At 43.8% G+C, this 19972-nt stretch overlaps 1 protein-coding gene across 1 annotated transcript in view; it reads left to right on the top strand.

The window, feature by feature from the left end:
• LOC107573590 (protein unc-79 homolog) overlaps positions 1-19972 on the top strand; it is a 41402-nt gene that overhangs the window by 19275 nt on the left and 2155 nt on the right. Inside the window, exons 14-40 of the mRNA XM_016260018.1 lie at positions 1295-1298; positions 1424-1564; positions 2321-2524; positions 2598-2825; positions 5049-5184; positions 5314-5393; positions 5471-5619; positions 6337-6494; positions 7342-7523; positions 7607-7808; positions 8909-9088; positions 9212-9280; positions 9678-9967; positions 10488-10670; positions 11862-12027; positions 12103-12252; positions 14168-15214; positions 15712-15813; positions 15918-16034; positions 17250-17352; positions 17422-17562; positions 17638-17676; positions 17754-17866; positions 17944-18029; positions 19034-19207; positions 19315-19387; positions 19494-19641. Coding sequence (XP_016115504.1) covers positions 1295-1298; positions 1424-1564; positions 2321-2524; positions 2598-2825; positions 5049-5184; positions 5314-5393; positions 5471-5619; positions 6337-6494; positions 7342-7523; positions 7607-7808; positions 8909-9088; positions 9212-9280; positions 9678-9967; positions 10488-10670; positions 11862-12027; positions 12103-12252; positions 14168-15214; positions 15712-15813; positions 15918-16034; positions 17250-17352; positions 17422-17562; positions 17638-17676; positions 17754-17866; positions 17944-18029; positions 19034-19207; positions 19315-19387; positions 19494-19641 — 4665 coding nt within the window. The remainder of the gene's footprint in view (positions 1-1294; positions 1299-1423; positions 1565-2320; positions 2525-2597; positions 2826-5048; positions 5185-5313; positions 5394-5470; positions 5620-6336; positions 6495-7341; positions 7524-7606; positions 7809-8908; positions 9089-9211; positions 9281-9677; positions 9968-10487; positions 10671-11861; positions 12028-12102; positions 12253-14167; positions 15215-15711; positions 15814-15917; positions 16035-17249; positions 17353-17421; positions 17563-17637; positions 17677-17753; positions 17867-17943; positions 18030-19033; positions 19208-19314; positions 19388-19493; positions 19642-19972) is intronic.

Genomic DNA, 19972 nt, shown 5'->3' with positions numbered 1-19972 from the left:
CACACACTCACGCACGCACGCACGCACGCACGCACGCTCGCATGCACACACACACACACTCTCACTCACTCTCTCTCTCACACACACTCACTCTCACTCACAGATACACACACACACACTCACTCACACACACAACAGGTTTGTTTTTATGGTTTATGGCGACTCTCCATAGGCGTAATGGTTTTTATACTGTACAGACCGTATATTCTATTGCCCTACACCAACCCTACCCCTAAACCTACCCCTCACAGGAGACTTTCTGCATTTTTAGATTTTCAAAAAAACTCATTCTGAATTATTTATAAGCCTTTTGAATTATGGGGACACTGAAAATGTCCTCATAAATCACCTTCTCGTTGTAATACCTATGTCATACCCATGTTATTATACAAATTTGTGTCATAAACCACATAAACATGCACACACATATACACACACTCTCTCAGTCAGTCACTCACTCACACACACATACACACACGCACACTCACTCACTCACACACACATACACATGCATACACACACACACAAAGACATACACACAAACACTCACTCAATCACACACACATTCACTCACACACACACACACTCACTTACTCACACACGCACACTCACTCACTCACACTCACTCACTCACTCGCATGCACGCACACACACACAGACAAACACTCACTCACACACACACACACACACACACACACACACGCACACACACTCACTCACACACTCCCTCACACACTCACTCACGCACACACACACACTCACTCACTCACTCACTCACTCACTCATTCACACACACACACACACACACACACACACACTCACTCACACACACACAGACACACACATACACACTCACACACACACACATACTTTCGTACTGTGTAATACTCTATTCACAACCACAAACGCTTACAGTAAAAAGAAGTTTGCTTTCAATCTTGCTTTCATGTTTACTGTGAATTTATCAGCATCTCTCTGTCAATTACTTTCAATCTTGTTCAGAAATGTAGGAGCTCATGAAAGAACAGCTTTAGGTTTTGAATAACTGCGTGTATATGATATATCCAGAAATATAATATTATGGCAAAGGTGTTTGCAACGTAAGACAAATGTGAGCTTTTGAGATGTGTTCGTGATATTTTGAATGCAGTGCTTTATTGTGCAAGAGATCCGAGGCATTTTGCATTTTGTGTGCAATTCTTGGATTTGTGTGTAAAGTTTTGAAAAAAAGAGGCAAAGCTTTCAAAATATGTGTGAGCTGTTGAAAAAAACTGTAATGTGTTTTTCTTGCAAGGACTGTAGCTGATTTCAGGTTTTATTGTCCTTGTGGAGACATTTGGACTCCACACAGCTACTGTACGACAGGTTTAACAACATCTGAGGCTGTGTTGGTCTGTCATCTGTCTGTCGCGTGTGTGAACAGGTTCTGTCAGAGCTGGACATCGTGGTTCCTCTGCAGCTGCTCATCAGCATGTTCTCTGATGGTGTGAACTCACTGAAGGAACTGGCCAATCAGAGAAGAGCTGGAGCCGCAGACCTGTCAGGAAACGCAGGAGTCCGCAGGGTAACACAGCACTCACAGCCTGCTCCTCACCGGCTGCTCCCTTCTTAACAACGCTCTAAATCTCTCCTTATGCTATACTATCATCTCATCTTGCATTCTTCTTTTTGTCAACTTGTTTTCTCTCCATCAGCACAGGTTTTGTACTTGTTTTTGGCCTCATTGATCTGCTCTCAGGCTCCTCAGGGTTTGAAAAAGCATTATTTGTGTATAATTTTGGCAATGTTCACTCAAAAACCCAATCTCAGATCGGTAAGGCCAAAAAGAAATACAAAATCTGTGGTAATTAAAAGAAAACCAGGTACTAAAAGATTGAATCCAGTATTTGGTATTAATATAGCTTGACAACAGATTTATAAGCAGTTTTGAATGCTGGTATTTTTTTATTTAAAACACGTGTGTAGCAAGGCAGGGTAAAAAAAAAACACAAAAAGTACAAAAATGATCAACATTTTTTGGGAAGTTGTTATACTAGGTGTGTGAGCAAAGTAGCATGTTTTAGTCTATTGCAATAACATTAACCAGCATTCTTGGGGGAAAGAAAATCCTCTCCTGGTCCAAACGACTGAGGGTTAAGAACATGGGATGCAGTTAAACATGGTTGTTAGGACAGAAATCTGACAATTACGTGTGACCTTCTGAAGTACTGAGGCATGAGGAGAGATATTTGCCAGATGTCTAAAAAGGAAACAGTTTTTTGCGACGGGTCATATTTGTTTGTGATGCTGTACACCGAGCGCAGATGTGTTTCCGCCGCAGGTGAGTGTGGTGTCTGACCCCGGCAGGAGAGGGCAGCACAATAACCTGAGTCCGTTTCCCAGTCCGTTCCGTAGCCCCCTGCACTGCAGCCCCTTCAAGAACCTCGGCCACGCTGCTGGAAACTGTGCCCTGGACCTGGACTGCGATGATGACGACATGAACCTGGGCTGCTTCATCCTCATGTTTGACCTGGTGCTTAAACAGGTGAAGTCATTCACACACACAGAGAGATGAGAGCACAGTCTTCAGGAGATATGTGACCGGTGTTCTGGTGCAGATGGAGCTGCAGGACGAGGCGCTGACGCTGGGGCTGGAGAGCAGTCTGGGCCGGGATGTGGTGGGCATCATCAACAGTGTGCTGCAGGCTCCGTGGGGCGGCTCACACACCTGTCAGAAGGACGAGAAGCCTCTGGAGTGCAGTCTGTGTCAGTCCAGCATTCTGTGCTACCAGCTGGCCTGTGATCTGCTGCAGAGACTGACGCCGCGCGAGGAGATGCGGCTGGTGGTGAGACTCGTCTGTATACTGAGATAATGGTACTATAAGCTCTTCCACTGTCTTGTGTAGCTAGACCGTCATAACCAGGAGCAGCTTGACTGACACGGAAAGGGATTTTTGTTCATCCTGTATGTGCTGCTCAGCACTGGGGTTATCTGAGACAAAATATATCAGACTAATGTAGAAAAATGTATTTAAATCATTGGTCTCAAACTCAATTCCTGGAGGGCCACAGCTCCAACCCTAATCAAACACACCAGATCCAGCTAATCAAGGTCTTCAGGATCTTCAGGATCAGGAGCTAAACTCTGCAGAGCTGTGGCCCTCCAGGAACTGAGTTTGAGACCACTGCTTTAAATGCTATGACAGAATTTCATTCTCATCATATGAGCCCACAACCTAACTATCTGGGGTAGCATTCAGCTGCTGCTGGATGGATCAGGACAGGAGCTAACACACTGCATGACTTTACTGTAGGAAGCATCACAGACAACTCTGTCTGGTCCGCAAACCACAGCCAAACGCACACGAGAAGTCATGAGGAAATAATGCAAGATCACGCTGATATTATGGTCTGTAAGTCCTCCCCAAACACACAATAATTAACAAAGATGACTTCCTTAACAACATATAACTGCTGGGAAAATTTTATATACACAAATCTAAGTACTTGAAAGTGAAACCAACGTTTTGTGCATTTTATAATGAGTACCGGTATATATCTTATAGCCTACAAAAGTTCTCAAAGTGATGAAAAAGAAAAACGCAATAAATCTTTTGTCCTTTATAGAAGAATATTATTTACAGGAAAATACCCTAGCCCCCTTTTATGTTTAATTTTATTTTTATATCTTCATGTACCTGTTCTGTATATTCTAATGCAAAAATGTACTGATATTGCCATGTTGTTTGTACATGGCTAATTGCATTATGAAAAAAAAAAAAGGCCCTCCCCGATCTTCCCGCTGCGCTGTCTCTCGCTCTCTCATTGGCTGGAGGTCATCGCCGGTGTATGTTCACTCTCAGTTCACTCAGCAGGATTCTCAACTGCTGACAGAGCCAGATATTTAGCATGCCAAATATTTTTTTTCGGGGGATTTGTCTGCGATTTCGCAAAACCTGTTTTCAGGGCTAAAATCGTGCCGTGTGAACTTGGCATAAAGGAGTCATTCACCCTAAAAATGAACATTTGCTGTAAATGTGCTCACCCTCAGTTCATCCCAGATCAGGATGAGTTTGTTTCTTCATCAGGTTTGGAGAAATGTAGCACTGCATCAGTGTCTCAGCAATGGATGCTCTGCAGTGAATGGGTGCCGTCAGAATGAGAGTCCAAACAGCTGATAAAAACATCACAATAATCCACAGCTCTCCAGTCCATCAGTTAACATCTGGAGAAGACAAAAGCTGAAACACATCCAGCATTAAGACGTTTTAACTTCAAACCGTTCATTTCAGTTCAAATATGAGTCCATATTTCATAATAACATTGCCTTGTTCCCTATGCCATTTGCCCTTCGAGCTGAACATGTTTGCTCTCTTACAGTGACGAATGACTAAAACACATCTTTCTCCTGGACTTTGCGTAAAACCAGCCAGTCAGATAACATCCTACTAGGCAGTGAAACTGATTCTGGTTCAGTGTGAAATAAGCATCAGACTGTGGCACTGAGCCTACAATCCTCACGCAAACCTTCTGCTTTTTTACATGTATTCATATAACTGGAATACAGTTTTAATACATTTAACACAAATGTAATGTAATTTTTCCATTACACACACACTCACACGCACACACTCACACACACACACACACACTCAAACACGCACACACACACACACACACTCGCACACTCACTCACTCGCACACACGCACAAACTCACACTCACACACACACACTCACATACACACACACACACACACTCACGCACACACACACACACAAACTCACACACGCACACTCGCACGCGCACACCATACACACACACAAACGCGCACACTCATACACACACACACACACGCACACTCATACACACACACACACGCGCACACACACGCGCACACTCATACACACACACACACACGCGCACACACAGATGTGAATGATAAAGATGAGGAGGTTTTTCAGTGTGTCGTGTGTGTTGCACACTCATACACACACACACACACGCGCACACACAGATGTGAATGATAAAGATGAGGAGGTTTTTCACCGTGTCGTGTGTGTTTGACAGGAACCATCCGAGTGTCTGGAGGAGAGTTTGGTTTTCCCTCAAACTGAATTCAGTCTTAAATCAGAGAATGGAGCGGATGAAGCAGACGCTCCGTCAGAAAACCCCAGCAGTCACAATCCCTCTCCTGAGATCCCGCGTATGTGCAGCGTTTCAGCCCAGTTACAGTCCACACCAGCTCCGTTTACAACAGCAATCACTGTTTATGTATCATGCATTAGTGCATTACGTTTTCTGTTTCTGATCCCAAATGTGTTCTGTTCCCCAGCGTTAAAGAATAGTGCAGACAGGAAGTTCTCGTACCTACAGCTTCCTGTTTCTCTCAAGCTTCTGTACACCGTTCTGCAGGTAAACATCTCACTCTGTTCAGTCAGGCTTGTGCGGCGTTCATGTTTCTCATGAGTCTGCTGCGATGTTTCTTGTAGGAGATGAGTAAGTTTGAGGAGCCAGACATCCTCTTCAACATGCTCAGCTGTCTGAAGATCCTGTGTTTGCACGGAGAATGCCTGTATCACGCCAGGAAAGATCAGCCTCAGTTCCTGGCCTACATACAGGAGAAGATGCTCATTCCCAGGTACCGTGTTGAGATTCATTGCTAATGCTTTTATCACGGTAACGGTATATCATGATATTGACATTTAGTTGCAAAAAAGTGTTGTTGCAAAAGAATTATAGCTATCACTTTACAATAAGACCTCATTAGTTAACCTTAGTTAATGCATTAACATTCACAATCAGCAATAGCTACATTTGCTGCAGAAGTTATTCATCTTTGTTTAAAAATACAAGTCTTAGTTCATGTTAGCTCATTAAATAACACAGCTGCAACTTTCGATTTAAACAACGTATTGTTAAATATTGGAATTACCTGAGATTAATGAATGTTCAGAAGAGTTTTTATGTTAACTAATGAAGCCCTAATGTAAAGTGTGACCGAACAATAACGAATCAAAACACTTTCAAACAATATCTAGGGCCTGTTGTAGTCCAGATTAAAATGTAAAGAAAAGTTAGAAAATAAGTTGTAAATAAAATGTGCATTGTGACCAGTTGATGGGAAAAGTATTCTTAAAATGCATTCAAAATTCGGAATAATTTGTAATAAATAATTATTCTCTGTATTTTGAAGTGCCCACGATAACAGTATCGTGCATATTCATTCCCGTGATATCTCGCATTACTGAATACCGGCACAAGTCTCTCCGTGACGTACAGTTGAGCTCAGAGTCAGGAGTGTTTCTGTGTGAACAGCACATCTCATGATCAGGTGGCTGGTGTTGTTTGTGTCCAGCCTGTGGTCCATGCTGAGGTCAGAGTTCTGTCAGCTGGCGTCTCTGGCTGTGCCGCAGCTCCTGCACGCGCTCGCTCTGTCCCACGCCGCAGATATCTTCTGGAGGCTGGTGGACAGCAGCTTCAACAGTCAAGACTGGAAGATTCGCTTCGAAGCAGGTCTGACCGCACTCTCGTCTGCACCTTTCTGTTCATTTGCTAAAACGCTGTGGGATTATCTACTCCCAGAGATTATATTCAGGGTTAGTGATTTGATGCAATGTCCACAGACCTGATGATCACAGAGACGTGAGGAAACAGGACTCTTGAACACCTGCCAGCAACACAATAATAACCAGATATTAATGCAGTAAAACCACACTCATCCATCCACAGCACACTAGTGCCATGATGGCCAATTCAGCACAGCATTCAATGAAAAACACGGAATTGCAAGACACTTAGGTGGATGAACATAAAAAGCCTTTAACAAGTTAGAGTGACTACAATCAATTCACACACAAATAGAGTGCCATAGAATATGTGAGCATAATTAAGAAAAGAAAGAAAGGCACAAACAGGACAATTATAGAAATGGTGTAGAATCTGTTTCTCCAGGTATATCTTTCGCTCTGTTCCCTCTCCTATCGTCCAGCTGACTGATCCGGTTCCTTCATGATAGATACTTACACCCATCGATGTGGTCATTTTTATATACTGCACATGAGTCTCTGTGGATAAGTGATTGGTACCCGGAGGAAAGCTGTTTAAAGCCAAAACATATTGGCCAAGAACATTTGTAATGATTTAGCCCTTATTTATTAAAGGCTCTTTATTTCCAACCACTTGAATGCCTTGCAGATCCTTGTTTTTCATTGGTGAGTTCCTTTTAATGTAGCACACCCTTTTTCTGTATTTCGATGATCATAACAGTAGTTGATGACACCGTCAGTGATTGTTGATGTTAGATGATGTTATTTCTGTTAGCTCTGGCAGAGCCGTATGAAGTAATGGCTGTCTCTTTCAGTGGAGCGCGTGGCTGTCCTGTGCCGGTTTCTGGACATGGGCTCGGTCACTAAGAGCCACGTGCTGAAGTATTCTCTGGCTCACGCTTTCTGCTGCTTCTTGGCCAGCATCGAGGACGTGAACCCCGCCGTGGCCACCAGAGCGCGCCTGCTGCTGGACTCCATCAAACGGCCCGCGCTGCAGGTGACAGAGACCTGATCGCATCAGTGTCCCCGTCACGTCATGAAGGGACCGGGACTAACGTGTGTTTGTGTGTCCTCCACCAGGGCCTGTGTCTGTGCCTGGACTTCCAGTTTGACACGGTGGTCAGGGACCGGCCCGTCATCCTGAGCAAACTGCTGCTGCTGCACTCGCTCCGACAGGAGATCCCCGCTCTGAGCTGGGAGTTCTTCGTCAACCGCTTCGAGACGCTGTCGCTCGAGGCCCAGCTGCACCTCGACTGCAACAAAGAGTTTCCTTTTCCTACCAGTGAGTGTGTTTGAATTAACTGTTCATGTCAGCACGTCTACAGCGCTGGCCAAAAGCATCAGAACACTAGTATTCTCAGCAGCTGAAAATGGTTGTAAGTCACTTATTTCTCTCTTTTGCTGTAGTGTGTCAGAAGGAAATATCAGTTTACATTTCCAAACATTCATTGTGCCATTAATTGTAATAATGCAGTGAGATATATGTTAGTGCTGCACACAGAGCTCTGATCTGATCATCATCCGTCTGTCTGGAGTCACATGAAGAAACAGAACGAACCGAGACAGACTCAATCCAGAAGAACTGATGCTTCTAGAAACCTCCTGCAAAGCTACAGTGCTGATAAAAGTTTGAGGCACTTGTGTAAAAATGCTATAAAATGAGGATACTGTCATGAATACATTTTCTTTATCAATTAACTTCTAGTAACTAAATGAAACCAACATTTGGTGCAAGCATCCTTTGTGTTTGAAGCAGCTTGAGCCCTGTACAGTACAAATATCTAAATATCCTTAAATCAAGATACATTTGCTTGAGATGCAAAATGAACATATGAAGTCTTGCTTACTGACAAACTGAACATAATTAAATTTATGCTTGTAACAAAAACAAATATCTGTCAATTAGGTATTAATTATGAATTACCTTTGAATTAAGTTGATATTTCTGAGCCCATTGGCAGATATCTGTTCTTTTTAAGTTCACCTCATTTTGATGTTCTTATAAAACAAGACTTCTTATGTTATTTTCCATCTGAAGCAAGTGTATCTTGATTTAAGAATCTTTAGACATTTTCACTGGAAAAAGACAAATACTGAGGAAGAGCAGCACTTTTGTTGCAGTGTGATCAGAAGATACAGTAACAGTTATTTCTATATTCCAGTGTTTTGCAGCAGAGCTATTAAAGTAAAGTCATGGAGATCTGTTAGACGATGTATTTTCAAACTATTAATGCTAATAAAACTCATTGTGTTCTCCTGGACATTTACATTTAGAGGACATATTGTCTTCACTTGGTCTTGAAAATGTGTTAAAGTCTTAAATGTACCTGCAGAAACCCTGATTATTCACCAAGTTGATCATGTCTTGATTTGCTCTGTAAGCGATCACAGCGGTGAGGACTAATGTGGCCAACCTGAGCGATGCGGCCATGTGGAAGATCAGACGTGCTCGCTTCGCCCGCAACCGTCAGAAGAGCGTCCGCTCGCTACGAGAAAGCGTCAAGGGTTCGTCCGGGTCCAAGCGCACTTTCTCCCTCCCGGAGACACTGTGCAACAAACTGCGTGAGTGACCTGCACTCCTGTAGCCCTGCTGCTTTTCCATCACATGTCTCACACCTCAGAGAGTCCTGCTAATATTCACCAAAGATGTCCTTCACTTTCTGTTTCTCTTTTTTCTGGATTCAGCTCTCAGACTCATAAGACAAGAGCAGTCGGCACCCATACTGGGAAACATGTTCGAGAAAGTCCTGACAGGTGAAGCACACTAACCTCGTCAAGCATAGCAGCACAGCGTCGACAGTCACTCATGACTTACTTACATTCATCAGTACTTTAGTTGTGTTCAGAATCATCACTCCACCCAAACATCAGCTTCTATTATGCCCTTTCACAGAGTCTTGATGTTGGGGTGTGCTAGGAAAGGTTTTCATGCTTGATTGTTCCAAAAACGCATAATTTTTTTACATATTTTACATGATTGGAGCACCTCTCTTCCCAGTCTGTCTCGAAACGCTGTGTTTGGTTTCTGTTTCAGTGAAGCCCCTGAAATTTGAACTGCATAAATATGAAAACGCATAATAGGCCCCTCTAACAAACCATTGTAGAGCGTCTGTCGAGGAGACTAACAGCGCCACACCTTGTTACCGTGCAGGAGAGAGCTCTCCTCCAGAGGACGACTCCGTCATTAAGGACCTGCTGCCGGAGGACGCAGGCATAGACCACCAGACCGTCCATCAGCTCATCATGGTGCTCATGAAGTTCATGGCCAAAGACAAAAGCAGCGCAGAGGCAGACATCGGCAGCGCCAAAGCCTTCAACACGGTCAAGCGGCATCTCTACGTCCTGCTGGGATACGATCAGCAGATGGGATGCTTCATGATCACCCCTCAGAAAATGCGCTCCTCCACCTGCTTCAACGCCTTCATCGCAGGAATCGCTCGGGTGAGTCCCGCTCTCTGCATTCACTATTCCCTACGTTCGGTCACTAATACAGCTCAGTTGAGGGAGTGAAGGAAAACGAGTGATAGTTGCATAGTTTGTGCTTACTGTTTAATTATAGGATTTATCTTGAATTCTGTCATGGAAATCATGTATTAACCCTAATTATACAACTAAAAAAATCAGTTTACAATGAATTTATACCTGTGTTGCGCTGTACGCCGTGGAAGAGCACTTTGTAAAATGGACAGATGGATGATTCAGCTGCGGGCCCCATCTTCTGGTGAGATGCGAGAATTCATTCAGCGCGCGACTCTTACAGTGCATTGTGGGTATTCTCTAGCCGTTGAGTGTACATTGGTTGTGCATTGTGGGATTGAATGAGTGCACTTGATAATGTCCACTAAGGTTTCGGACACCACTGAAAATGGCTGTGCCCTATTTAAGGGTATAGGGGGCGATTTCAGACACAGCCTTTGTGAGGAGCGTGATGTGTTCCTGACTGATTGCTTTGTCTCCTCAGGTGATGGACTATAACATCGGTCTGGGCAAACAGCTGCTGCCGCTGGTGGTGCAGGTGCTGAAGTACTGCACGTGTCCGCAGCTGAGGCCTAACTTCCAGGAGCCGCCGCGCTGCTCGCTCTGGGCCCTCAGGCCTCACACTAGACAGATGTGGCTCAAGGCCCTGCTCGTCATCCTCTACAAGGTGTTCATCCGAACTGTGGCCAGGATGCTGAGATGTCTCTGGATTTATCTCTCTATCTGCGGGATGTCTTTACATTCCAAACACTCTTGAGTTACAGAGTTATGTGCTTTATTATTATAGGCCTAAAACATACTAAGAAACCAAACGGACTCATTTCAAACAATATATGAAACTTGTTCTGCACACTTTCTGTAGGAAATGAGAGTAGTGCTTGGCCATGCAAAACTCTGGCCCACAAAGTTTATATTTAAAGACTTAATATTTGGGTTAGTAGTAATTAGTTTATCCCAAATATAGCTTTTTTTAATAGATATATTTATTGGGAATGTGAAATGTGCAAGTGCAATTGAAGCATTAGCAAATTCCCCTTTTCTGTAATAACAATGAACAAAAACAGAAAAAAGGAAAACGACTGAAACTCAACCTATCAAGATCCCACATGCTGCTTTGTAAACCGAATGGGACATTTCAGAATAAATAAACAGACTGACCACTTTTATTTTAAAGCTGCAGTCCATAACCTTTTTGTGTTCAAAAATTAAAAATTGTATATAATAAGTGAATACACCATGAATCCATTGTCCAAACCATGTTTTTGGCTTATTCTGAATCACTACGGTACACCTGTAATAAGTGTGTGTATTCGGACTGTTTCAGACTGGTTCTGGTGGAACCGCTGCGGAGTAGCCCAGTACCTGCGGGATTCATCAGAGACATAAACAGAGAAGTAGCTCCGGCTGCAATGTTCTTACGCAAGACGCACACAGTTCTGTTTAATAACCGCTAGAGCACCAAAACTTACGGACTGCAGCTTTAAGAAATTCATTTAGGGATTGTATTAGTGAAAAGATGTCCAGGTCAAAGCTATGAAAACTAAATCACAGTGTTATGTTTTCATGTGTTTTTGCACTGTTCAATCCTAGTTATGCCACCCACTACACATCAAGTGTAAATAAACCACACATTAGAGTTCAATGTAATAGTTATTGGAAGAGAGATAAATCTATCATCGGAGCAGGAATTTTCTTCAGTGGATTTCTATTTATTATTTCTAAAGTAGTTTCTCTTCTACTTGAAAGCAAACAGTGATCTCTCTTGTGAAAAGAATAGCACAAAGAACATGAATCTTATTCTTGTAGTCTTCTTAATCAGATATTCATGGATCTTGGCTTCTTCTTCACTGTGTTTCAGTATCCATACAGAGAGATGGACATGAGTAAAGAGGTGGTGCTCCATCTGATCCACATCACCATCAACACGCTGAACGCTCAGTACCACAGCTGCAGGTCGCACGTGTCCGCAGGCCCGCTGTACAGTGACAACTCCAACACCAGCCGCTACAGCGAGAAGGAGAAAGGTACAGGTCGCGCTCGGCATCACGGGAACGGTTAGTGATGTGCTGCCGCTTAATGCCCTGTGTTTCCCTGTGTAGAGGAGGACAGCGTATTTGACGAGTCGGACATCCACGATACTCCGACGGGAGCGAGCAGTAAGGAGTCACAGACCTTCTTCGCCCGTCTGAAGAGGATCGGAGGCAGCAAGTCCGTCAAGTATCAGCCTGTGGAGCTCAACGCTCAGAGAAGTGCGTATCCGTGTGGATGCCCTGCGATACTGACAAAAAATAATATCTCCATACTTTCTAGGATTTTATCGACGATAATTAGATGATATTTTGCTGAGTGTGTTATTGTGCTGGTATCTTAAACTGACAACCACACATTAGAGTTCAATGTAATAGTTATTGGAAGAGAGATAAATCTATCATCGGAGCAGGAATTTTCTTCAGTGGATTTCTATTTATTATTTCTAAAGTAGTTTCTCTTCTACTTGAAAGCAAACAGTGATCTCTCTTGTGAAAAGAATAGCACAAAGAACATGAATCTTATTCTTGTAGTCTTCTTAATCAGATATTCATGGATCTTGGCTTCTTCTTCACTGTGTTTCAGTATCCATACAGAGAGATGGACATGAGTAAAGAGGTGGTGCTCCATCTGATCCACATCACCATCAACACGCTGAACGCTCAGTACCACAGCTGCAGGTCGCACGTGTCCGCAGGCCCGCTGTACAGTGACAACTCCAACACCAGCCGCTACAGCGAGAAGGAGAAAGGTACAGGTCGCGCTCGGCATGACGGGAACGGTTAGTGATGTGCTGCCGCTTAATGCCCTGTGTTTCCCTGTGTAGAGGAGGACAGCGTATTTGACGAGTCGGACATCCACGATACTCCGACGGGAGCGAGCAGTAAGGAGTCGCAGACCTTCTTCGCCCGTCTGAAGAGGATCGGAGGCAGCAAGTCCGTCAAGTATCAGCCTGTGGAGCTCAACGCTCAGAGAAGTGCGTATCCGTGTGGATGCCCTGCGATACTGACAAAAAATAATATCTCCATACTTTCTGGGATTTTATCGACGATAATTAGATGATATTTTGCTGAGTGTGTTATTGTGCTGGTATCTTAAACTGACTTAAGTTTTGATATTCTGATAGAAATCAATCCTTTTCAATAAGTTAAAATTGATTTTTACCTTTATAAAGCCATTTTCTAAAAGTTTGCGTTATCTTTCATGTCAAATTCTTACATTTAATCAGTGAATTAGAATAAGACTTTTGGGCTGTTACCAAGCAAATAAAATCAGTATCAACAAAATGCATCTTTGCAGTGCAGAGGAAACACAGACGCTGCGTCTGAAGAGGTGTTTAGATGTGTTTACACACGGTTTAGTGCAGGACATGAATGCATTTAACCTGCAGCTACAAATGCAGAAATAATGTTTTGATATATTAAAATATTAAACCTAAAATGTTGAATACTGATATTTGACATTTTTTAAATAATAAAAAGATACTTTAAATGTGAAATTAAAGCCGCCAGTAGGTGGCAGTAAGTCACTGTTAATAAGTGAGTCATTGATATTGAACCGAATCATTTAAACGTTTGATTCATTCAGGAACGAAACACCGTCATGTTGCTCAGAGAAGCGAAACAGTACTGTGGCTGTGTTTGGAAAATTATTTTTGTTGGTGAAATAAAGCAAAAACAGGCAATATGGTGTCTAAAACGTTAGCCTAAATTAACTTCTTGTTTATTGAACTGTTGTAAAAAATCCATATCACATTTGTAATTATGGTAATTTTTGGAGAAAAAAAACCGCACTCTTCGTGTGAAATTGATTAACTAGCCTATATGAAGTGGTATAAATATGTACATTTTCTGCCCCCATGTCTTGATTTTTGTGATCATTCTAAATGTATTTTATTAGACTGAATCAGTGAAAGAACACACTAAATGCACACGCACTAATCTAGACTTCACGTAATGTATGCTTGCGCTCTGTAGGGATGCTTTGAATGGTTTTTGCAAAATACTCGATAATGTCAAATCACAGATCGTTAAAACAACAATTACGATATTATCACAGACGATGTATATCACACACCCCTACCGTGCGCTCGCCAAGCTTTCCTCGCCTAACCTCCTGCTCTTGTGTCCTGCACAGGTGAGATCGAGCTGGCCGAGTACAGGGAGAGCGGCGCGCTGCAGGACACGCTGCTGTACTCGGGCCGAGAGGACAGCAACAGCAAGAAGAAGAGGCTGCAAGCCATGCACAAGCAGAAGTCTCTGGACATCAGCAACACAGACTCCATCCTCTTCAACCTGGACGAGCACCGACGCAAGTCCTGCATCGAGCGCTGCGACCTGCAGGAGCCCTCGTCCTCCTCCTCTATCGGCCGACAGCAACACAGAGCTCAGCACCACGGGAAACACTCCTCCAACGGCCACTCCGTCACCGACCGAAGAGGCTCCGCCGCTCAGAGCGACAGCATCCGGCCCATCATACCCGAGGTGCGTCTCAGCTGTATGGAGACGTTTGAAGATAAACTCGTCGGTCTGGACTCACCGCTGGCCGCCCCTGCGCTTGACAAGGACGATCCGGACCTCATAGACCTGTCCTCCGACTGCACCTCCATCCCCGAGAAGCACTCCATTCTCTCACTCTCCGACAGCGACTCGCTGGTGTTCGAGCCGCTGCCTCCTCTGCGCATCGTGGAGAGCAACGAGGACCTGTTTGAGGCGCTCAAGCTCCCCGGCGGAGTGCTCCTGCAGGTCAGCCCCGAGAGCCAGACGCTCCAGCCCCCCGCGGCTCCTCAGGATGCCACCATGACCCTCAAACAGAAACGGGATCTCTTCAGAAAGACCTCGCACATGCCCAACGCATCCCTGGATGATTCCTGCACGCAGCCCGAGGATAGCGGCGGAATGAGTCCCTCCAGCAGGTCCGTCGTGCTCCAGATTCCTGCGGACGAGCTCGAGTCGCTGGATCCGTTAAACGGGGAGGGAGCAGGAGACGAGGACAACGACGAGACGGATGAGAGAGACAGCGACCCCAAACCTGACGACGAGAGCGATGAAGCTGAATTCAGGATCCAGATCGTGCCACGCCAGCGCAAAGAGAGGAAGATCGCTGTCAGCGCCATCCAGAGGGAGTATCTGGACATCTCGTTCAACACTGTAGACAAAATGAAAGAAACGGCCGCAGAGTCAGGTCTGTCAGCCTGCTTTATTAGCATCCTTCAGCTTTGTGCGCCTTCTTCCTTCTTCCTGTGTTTTCACTGATAGAATACTTTATTTACAATGTGTTTCACACTATGCCTTTGTTGGTTAGTATTTGTTAGTATTTCATAATAAATCTCTGGTAACACTTTATACATCGTGCATTAAAAACATTTAATCCACACCTAACATCTTACTTAGTTGACATGTAGTTGCAAAGTTATTTATAGCTAGCATAATGTTTAAGGTGTAAACAGACTGCTTACAATATAAATGAATTTCAATAGCAAGACCTTCAGCAGGTTAACAGTGAGACAAACTTTCATGGTTTAAAGACATTAATGTAGGTCATACAGACGACAATTAAAGCACATTCAACCTACTAATTATTGTTCTAACTGATGCAGGAGAATTGCATTAACTTTAACAAATGTTCTAATGTTATGCAGTGGTTACACACTGAGTTCAGTCGCCTGTGTTGTTGTACAGATGCCAAATCTCTGTCGAGCCTGGAGAAGCCCAGAGAATCGGCCTCCGCTCCGGCCCTGGAGGCCGCCGTCCCTGAAACCAGCCATCGCTCCTCAGTGTCCAGTAAATCAGCTACACATTAATGCTCATATTCATCTGTGCATTGAGCTCTAGTGTGAACAGTGCTGGCCTCTGAGAGCCTGCTGAGGTGTTTTCTCTGTCCTCAGCTCAGTATCGTCAGGTGAAGCGAGGCTCGCTGGGTGCAGTGACGATGAGTCAGTTAATGAAGCGGCAGCTGGAGCATCAGTCCAGCGCACCACAGAACATCAACACCTGGGACACGGGTCAGTCTTCAGCATTCATTAACTCTTTGCTCGCTCTCTGATCATACATTACCCAGCCCTCCGGTGTGATGGTGGGGCTCAGCGGGGCTAAAGCTGCACTTTTCACTTTATTCTCCACTTTATTCTAGAAATCCACCTCAGCACTTTTGTTAATAACCACGTTTGACTGTGCAGGTGGAATTCATGGACAGCAACGCAAAGTTGATTCTGCGTTCATTTGATCTAATATTTAATGTTTAGCAAATTATACAATAATTAATATGATAATAAATATCTGACTGACTTTTCCATTTATTGACATGACATGGTTATATTCAGATGGTAAATATAATGTGCATCTTAGAGATAATCACCATATTTATAATGAAACCATCATATTTATTAGTCATATCATATACTAAAAGACCATATTTATTGTTACTACTGTAAAGCTATATTAATTTATTATGGGATGTGCTTCAATGCTTTCAGAATCTTTACTTTTTAAAAATAATTTAGTTTCTGTATTTTTAAAATGAACATATTTTAATGACAGTATATTTGTTGAACAAAAATAAATGTTTATTTATCAAAACAAAAAAAACAGTACAAACTTTGCTGAAGTGATTGATTATTTTGAACTAATATTAACTTAGATATTAGATATTCATTATGTGAGTGTGTGTGTGTGTGTGTGTGTGAGTGTGAGTGTGCGTGTGTCCGAGTGTGCGTGTGAGTGTGCGTGTGTGAGAGTGTGTGAGTGTGAGTGAGTGTGTGTGTGAGTGTGTGTGTGTGAGTGTGAGAGTGTGTGAGTGTGTGTGTGTGAGTGTGAGTGTGCGTGTGTCCGAGTGTGCGTGTGTCCGAGTGTGCGTGTGAGTGTGTGTGTGTGAGAGTGTGTGAGAGTGTGTGAGTGTGTGTGAGTGAGTGTGTGTGTGTGTGTGTGAGTGTGTGTGTGTGTGTGTGTGTGTGTGTGTGTGTGTGTGTGTGTGTGTGTGAGTGTGTGTGTGGGGGGGGGGTTTAGTAAAAGGCACACATCGCCACCTCATACATTTGTAAGATTTTTAATAGAAACAAACCACAAATCATTTATTTTCTCACAAAATCTGTTGTTTCATCAGTGTTTGCAGTATTTCTGCAGTAATATGCACTGTGGGAGTAGTGAAAAGCACATTGTCTCCCATTGTATCGTGCAGTACTTGAGTTTGTGCCTCACGATGTTTGTGTTTTTCTCTGCAGGTCCAGTGAAGACCAGTCTGCTGTCGGCCCCCAGCACCGTCAGCATGTTCGTTCCCGCGCCAGAAGACTTCAGCGACGAGCAGCCCACTACGATGTCCGACAGGTGGGTCTGACCCTCAGTGTTTCAGTGTGAAGAAGTGCAGAAGATCACAGCTCTGTGTGAACTGATCAGGTGCCGTGACTGCGGGGCTGTGCTGGAGGAGTATGATGAGGAGACTCTGGCTCTGGCTGTGGTGGTTCTGTCCATGTTCATCCATCTGAGTCCTGATCTGGCCGCTCCGCTGCTGCTGGAGATCATGCAGTCTGTGGGCAGGTACAGCTCTCTTCAGCACACTACAGCAGTATAATCACTATGGCTTTCTTTCACTTCTTTGCTTTTATTCTGCAGGTTGGCCTCTAGCTCCAATTTCACCGGTCAAGCTGAAAGGTGAGTTCTGCGTTTATGCTTGTGTAATGCACACTTTGAGTTGTGTAAGTCTGAGCGTTATTGTCCCATGTGTGCAGCGTGCTGATTCCTGGGAATGTGGCTGGTGTAGCCAAGCAGTTCCTCCGCTGCGTTCTCCATCAGCTCGCACCCAATGGCATCCTACCACAACTGTTCCAGAGCAACATTAAAGGTCTGGAGAGGCACCTCAGAGCACAGTCGCACACATACACACAGCACAAACACTTCACCGGCTCGGTTCTCTTTCAGATGGAAGCTTCCTGAGGACGCTGGCCCTGTCTCTGATTGATTTCAATGAGCTGAGCTCGGTGGCAGCGCTCAGTCAGCTCCTGGAGGTACGTCTGTTCATCAGCCGCACTACTGACACACCTGCCTCTGAAACAAGCAGGTCACGATGCTCTGACGAGTGGCTTCCAGCAGAGGACACTCTTGTGACAGTGAAGTGTGGAAAGCTTTATTTAAAGTATTTGACCTTTTGTGCTGCCCTAAATGTCAAATCTTACAGGAGGATTTCATGTTTTACACAATTATTGCTGTAAGGAATAGTTCACCTAAAAATGAACATTTGCTGTAAATGTGCAAACCCTCAGTTCATCCCAGATCAAGATTAGTTTGTTTCTTCATCAGGTTTGTAGAAATGTAGCACTGCATCAGTGTCTCAGCAATGGATGCTCTGCAGTGAATGGGTGCCGTCAGAATGAGAGTCCAAACAGCTGATAAAAACATCACAATAATCCACAGCACTCCAGTCCATCAGTTAACATCTGGAGAAGACAAAAGCTGAAACTAATCCAGCATTAAGACGTTTTTAACTCAAATACATTGAGTCCATAATCCATAATAACGCTTCCTCCAGTGAGTCAGTGTTCTGGTGTGAATCAGGAGAGAAATCTGCACAGATCAAGCAGCGTTTAAACAGCTCTAAACACATATGTGGCTGGATTCTGATGTGAGAGACAACAGCAGACGCACTTTTTCACTGGAGGAAGAGTTATTATGGATTATGGACTTGTGTTCTAGCCGGAAGTAACAATATGAAGTAAAAAATATCTCAATGCTAAATATCTCCAAATCTGTTCACATGAAGAAACAAACTCATCTATATCTTGACTGGGGATGAGCACTTTTTAAGGAAATTGTAATTGTTGCATAAACTATTCCTGAATAGTTTCCAGAAGCAGCTTGTTGAACTACTACAATATGTGCAATATAATAAAGGTTTACTTGGTAATGTTGACCCTCTGCTTTATGCTAATAGTATGTGTAGAAGCTGTAACGGTGAGTTTGTGGCTGTGGTCACTATAAAGCACACACAGTAAAGCTGATGGTGTGGTGGTAGGGTCTGAACAATAAGAAGACTCTGCCAGCAGGAGGCACTATTCTGCACTGTCTGGACAACATCGCCACCTTCATGGAGACGCTTCCCATGGACTCACCCAGCAACCTGTGGACAACCATCTCGAACCAGTTCCACACGTTTCTAACCAAACTACCTGCTGTTCTGCCACTCAAGGTACCAGTTCAGCCTTTCTGTGCTCTGTAACGCCAGAGGAATCAGAGAATAAATGCTCTCAGTATTCTCCTCTTAAGAGTTCCTCCTGTTTCTTCTCTTTTCTGAAGTGTCCGCTGGACTCGAGTCTGAGAATGATCATTTGCTTGCTGAAGATTCCTGTAACAAATGCAACAAGAGTAAGTTCATTCATTTCTTCGGCTCTGCTGGTCATTTAATTTCCCTTCAGATGACATGAAAATACCTTATGATATGAATAATGAAAATATCAGAAGTGTGCTGTTTTAAGTGTTCTGCTGGGGCTTCGGTGGGAATCTGAAGGTCGGTCTGGCTCAGATAGCAGCGATGGAGATCAGCAAAGGCAACCACAGAGACAACAAAGCGGTTATTCGCTACCTGCCTTGGCTTTACCATCCGCCTTCTGCTATGCAACAAGGGTAAACTCCACCGTCATCACCGTAAACATAACATTTCTCAAGAGCAATAAATATGAGATATTAAATATGATTTCAGTTCATAGGTTCACCACACGGTCATATTATATAATTATTCAATTATTTTGCATCCTCCACATAGTATTCTAGGTTTTGTCTGGAACTGAGGACGTCTCGTATTTAGACAGCTATTAAACCTCAGCAAGCCCACTGATCTGACACTTAACATCATATTGAGCAGTGTGTGTGTGTGTGAGTTTGTGTGTGTGAGAGTGTGAGAGCGTGTGTGTGTGTGTGATTGTGTGTGTGTGTGTGTGAGTTTGTGTGTGTGTGT

This window comes from Sinocyclocheilus grahami, unplaced genomic scaffold, assembly GCF_001515645.1.
Source record: "Sinocyclocheilus grahami isolate Dianchi unplaced genomic scaffold, SAMN03320097.WGS_v1.1 scaffold1981.1, whole genome shotgun sequence".
Lineage (NCBI taxonomy): Eukaryota > Metazoa > Chordata > Actinopteri > Cypriniformes > Cyprinidae > Sinocyclocheilus > Sinocyclocheilus grahami.
The sequence above is the reverse complement of the archived record's forward strand: the minus strand, read 5'-3'. Positions and strand labels throughout refer to the sequence as shown.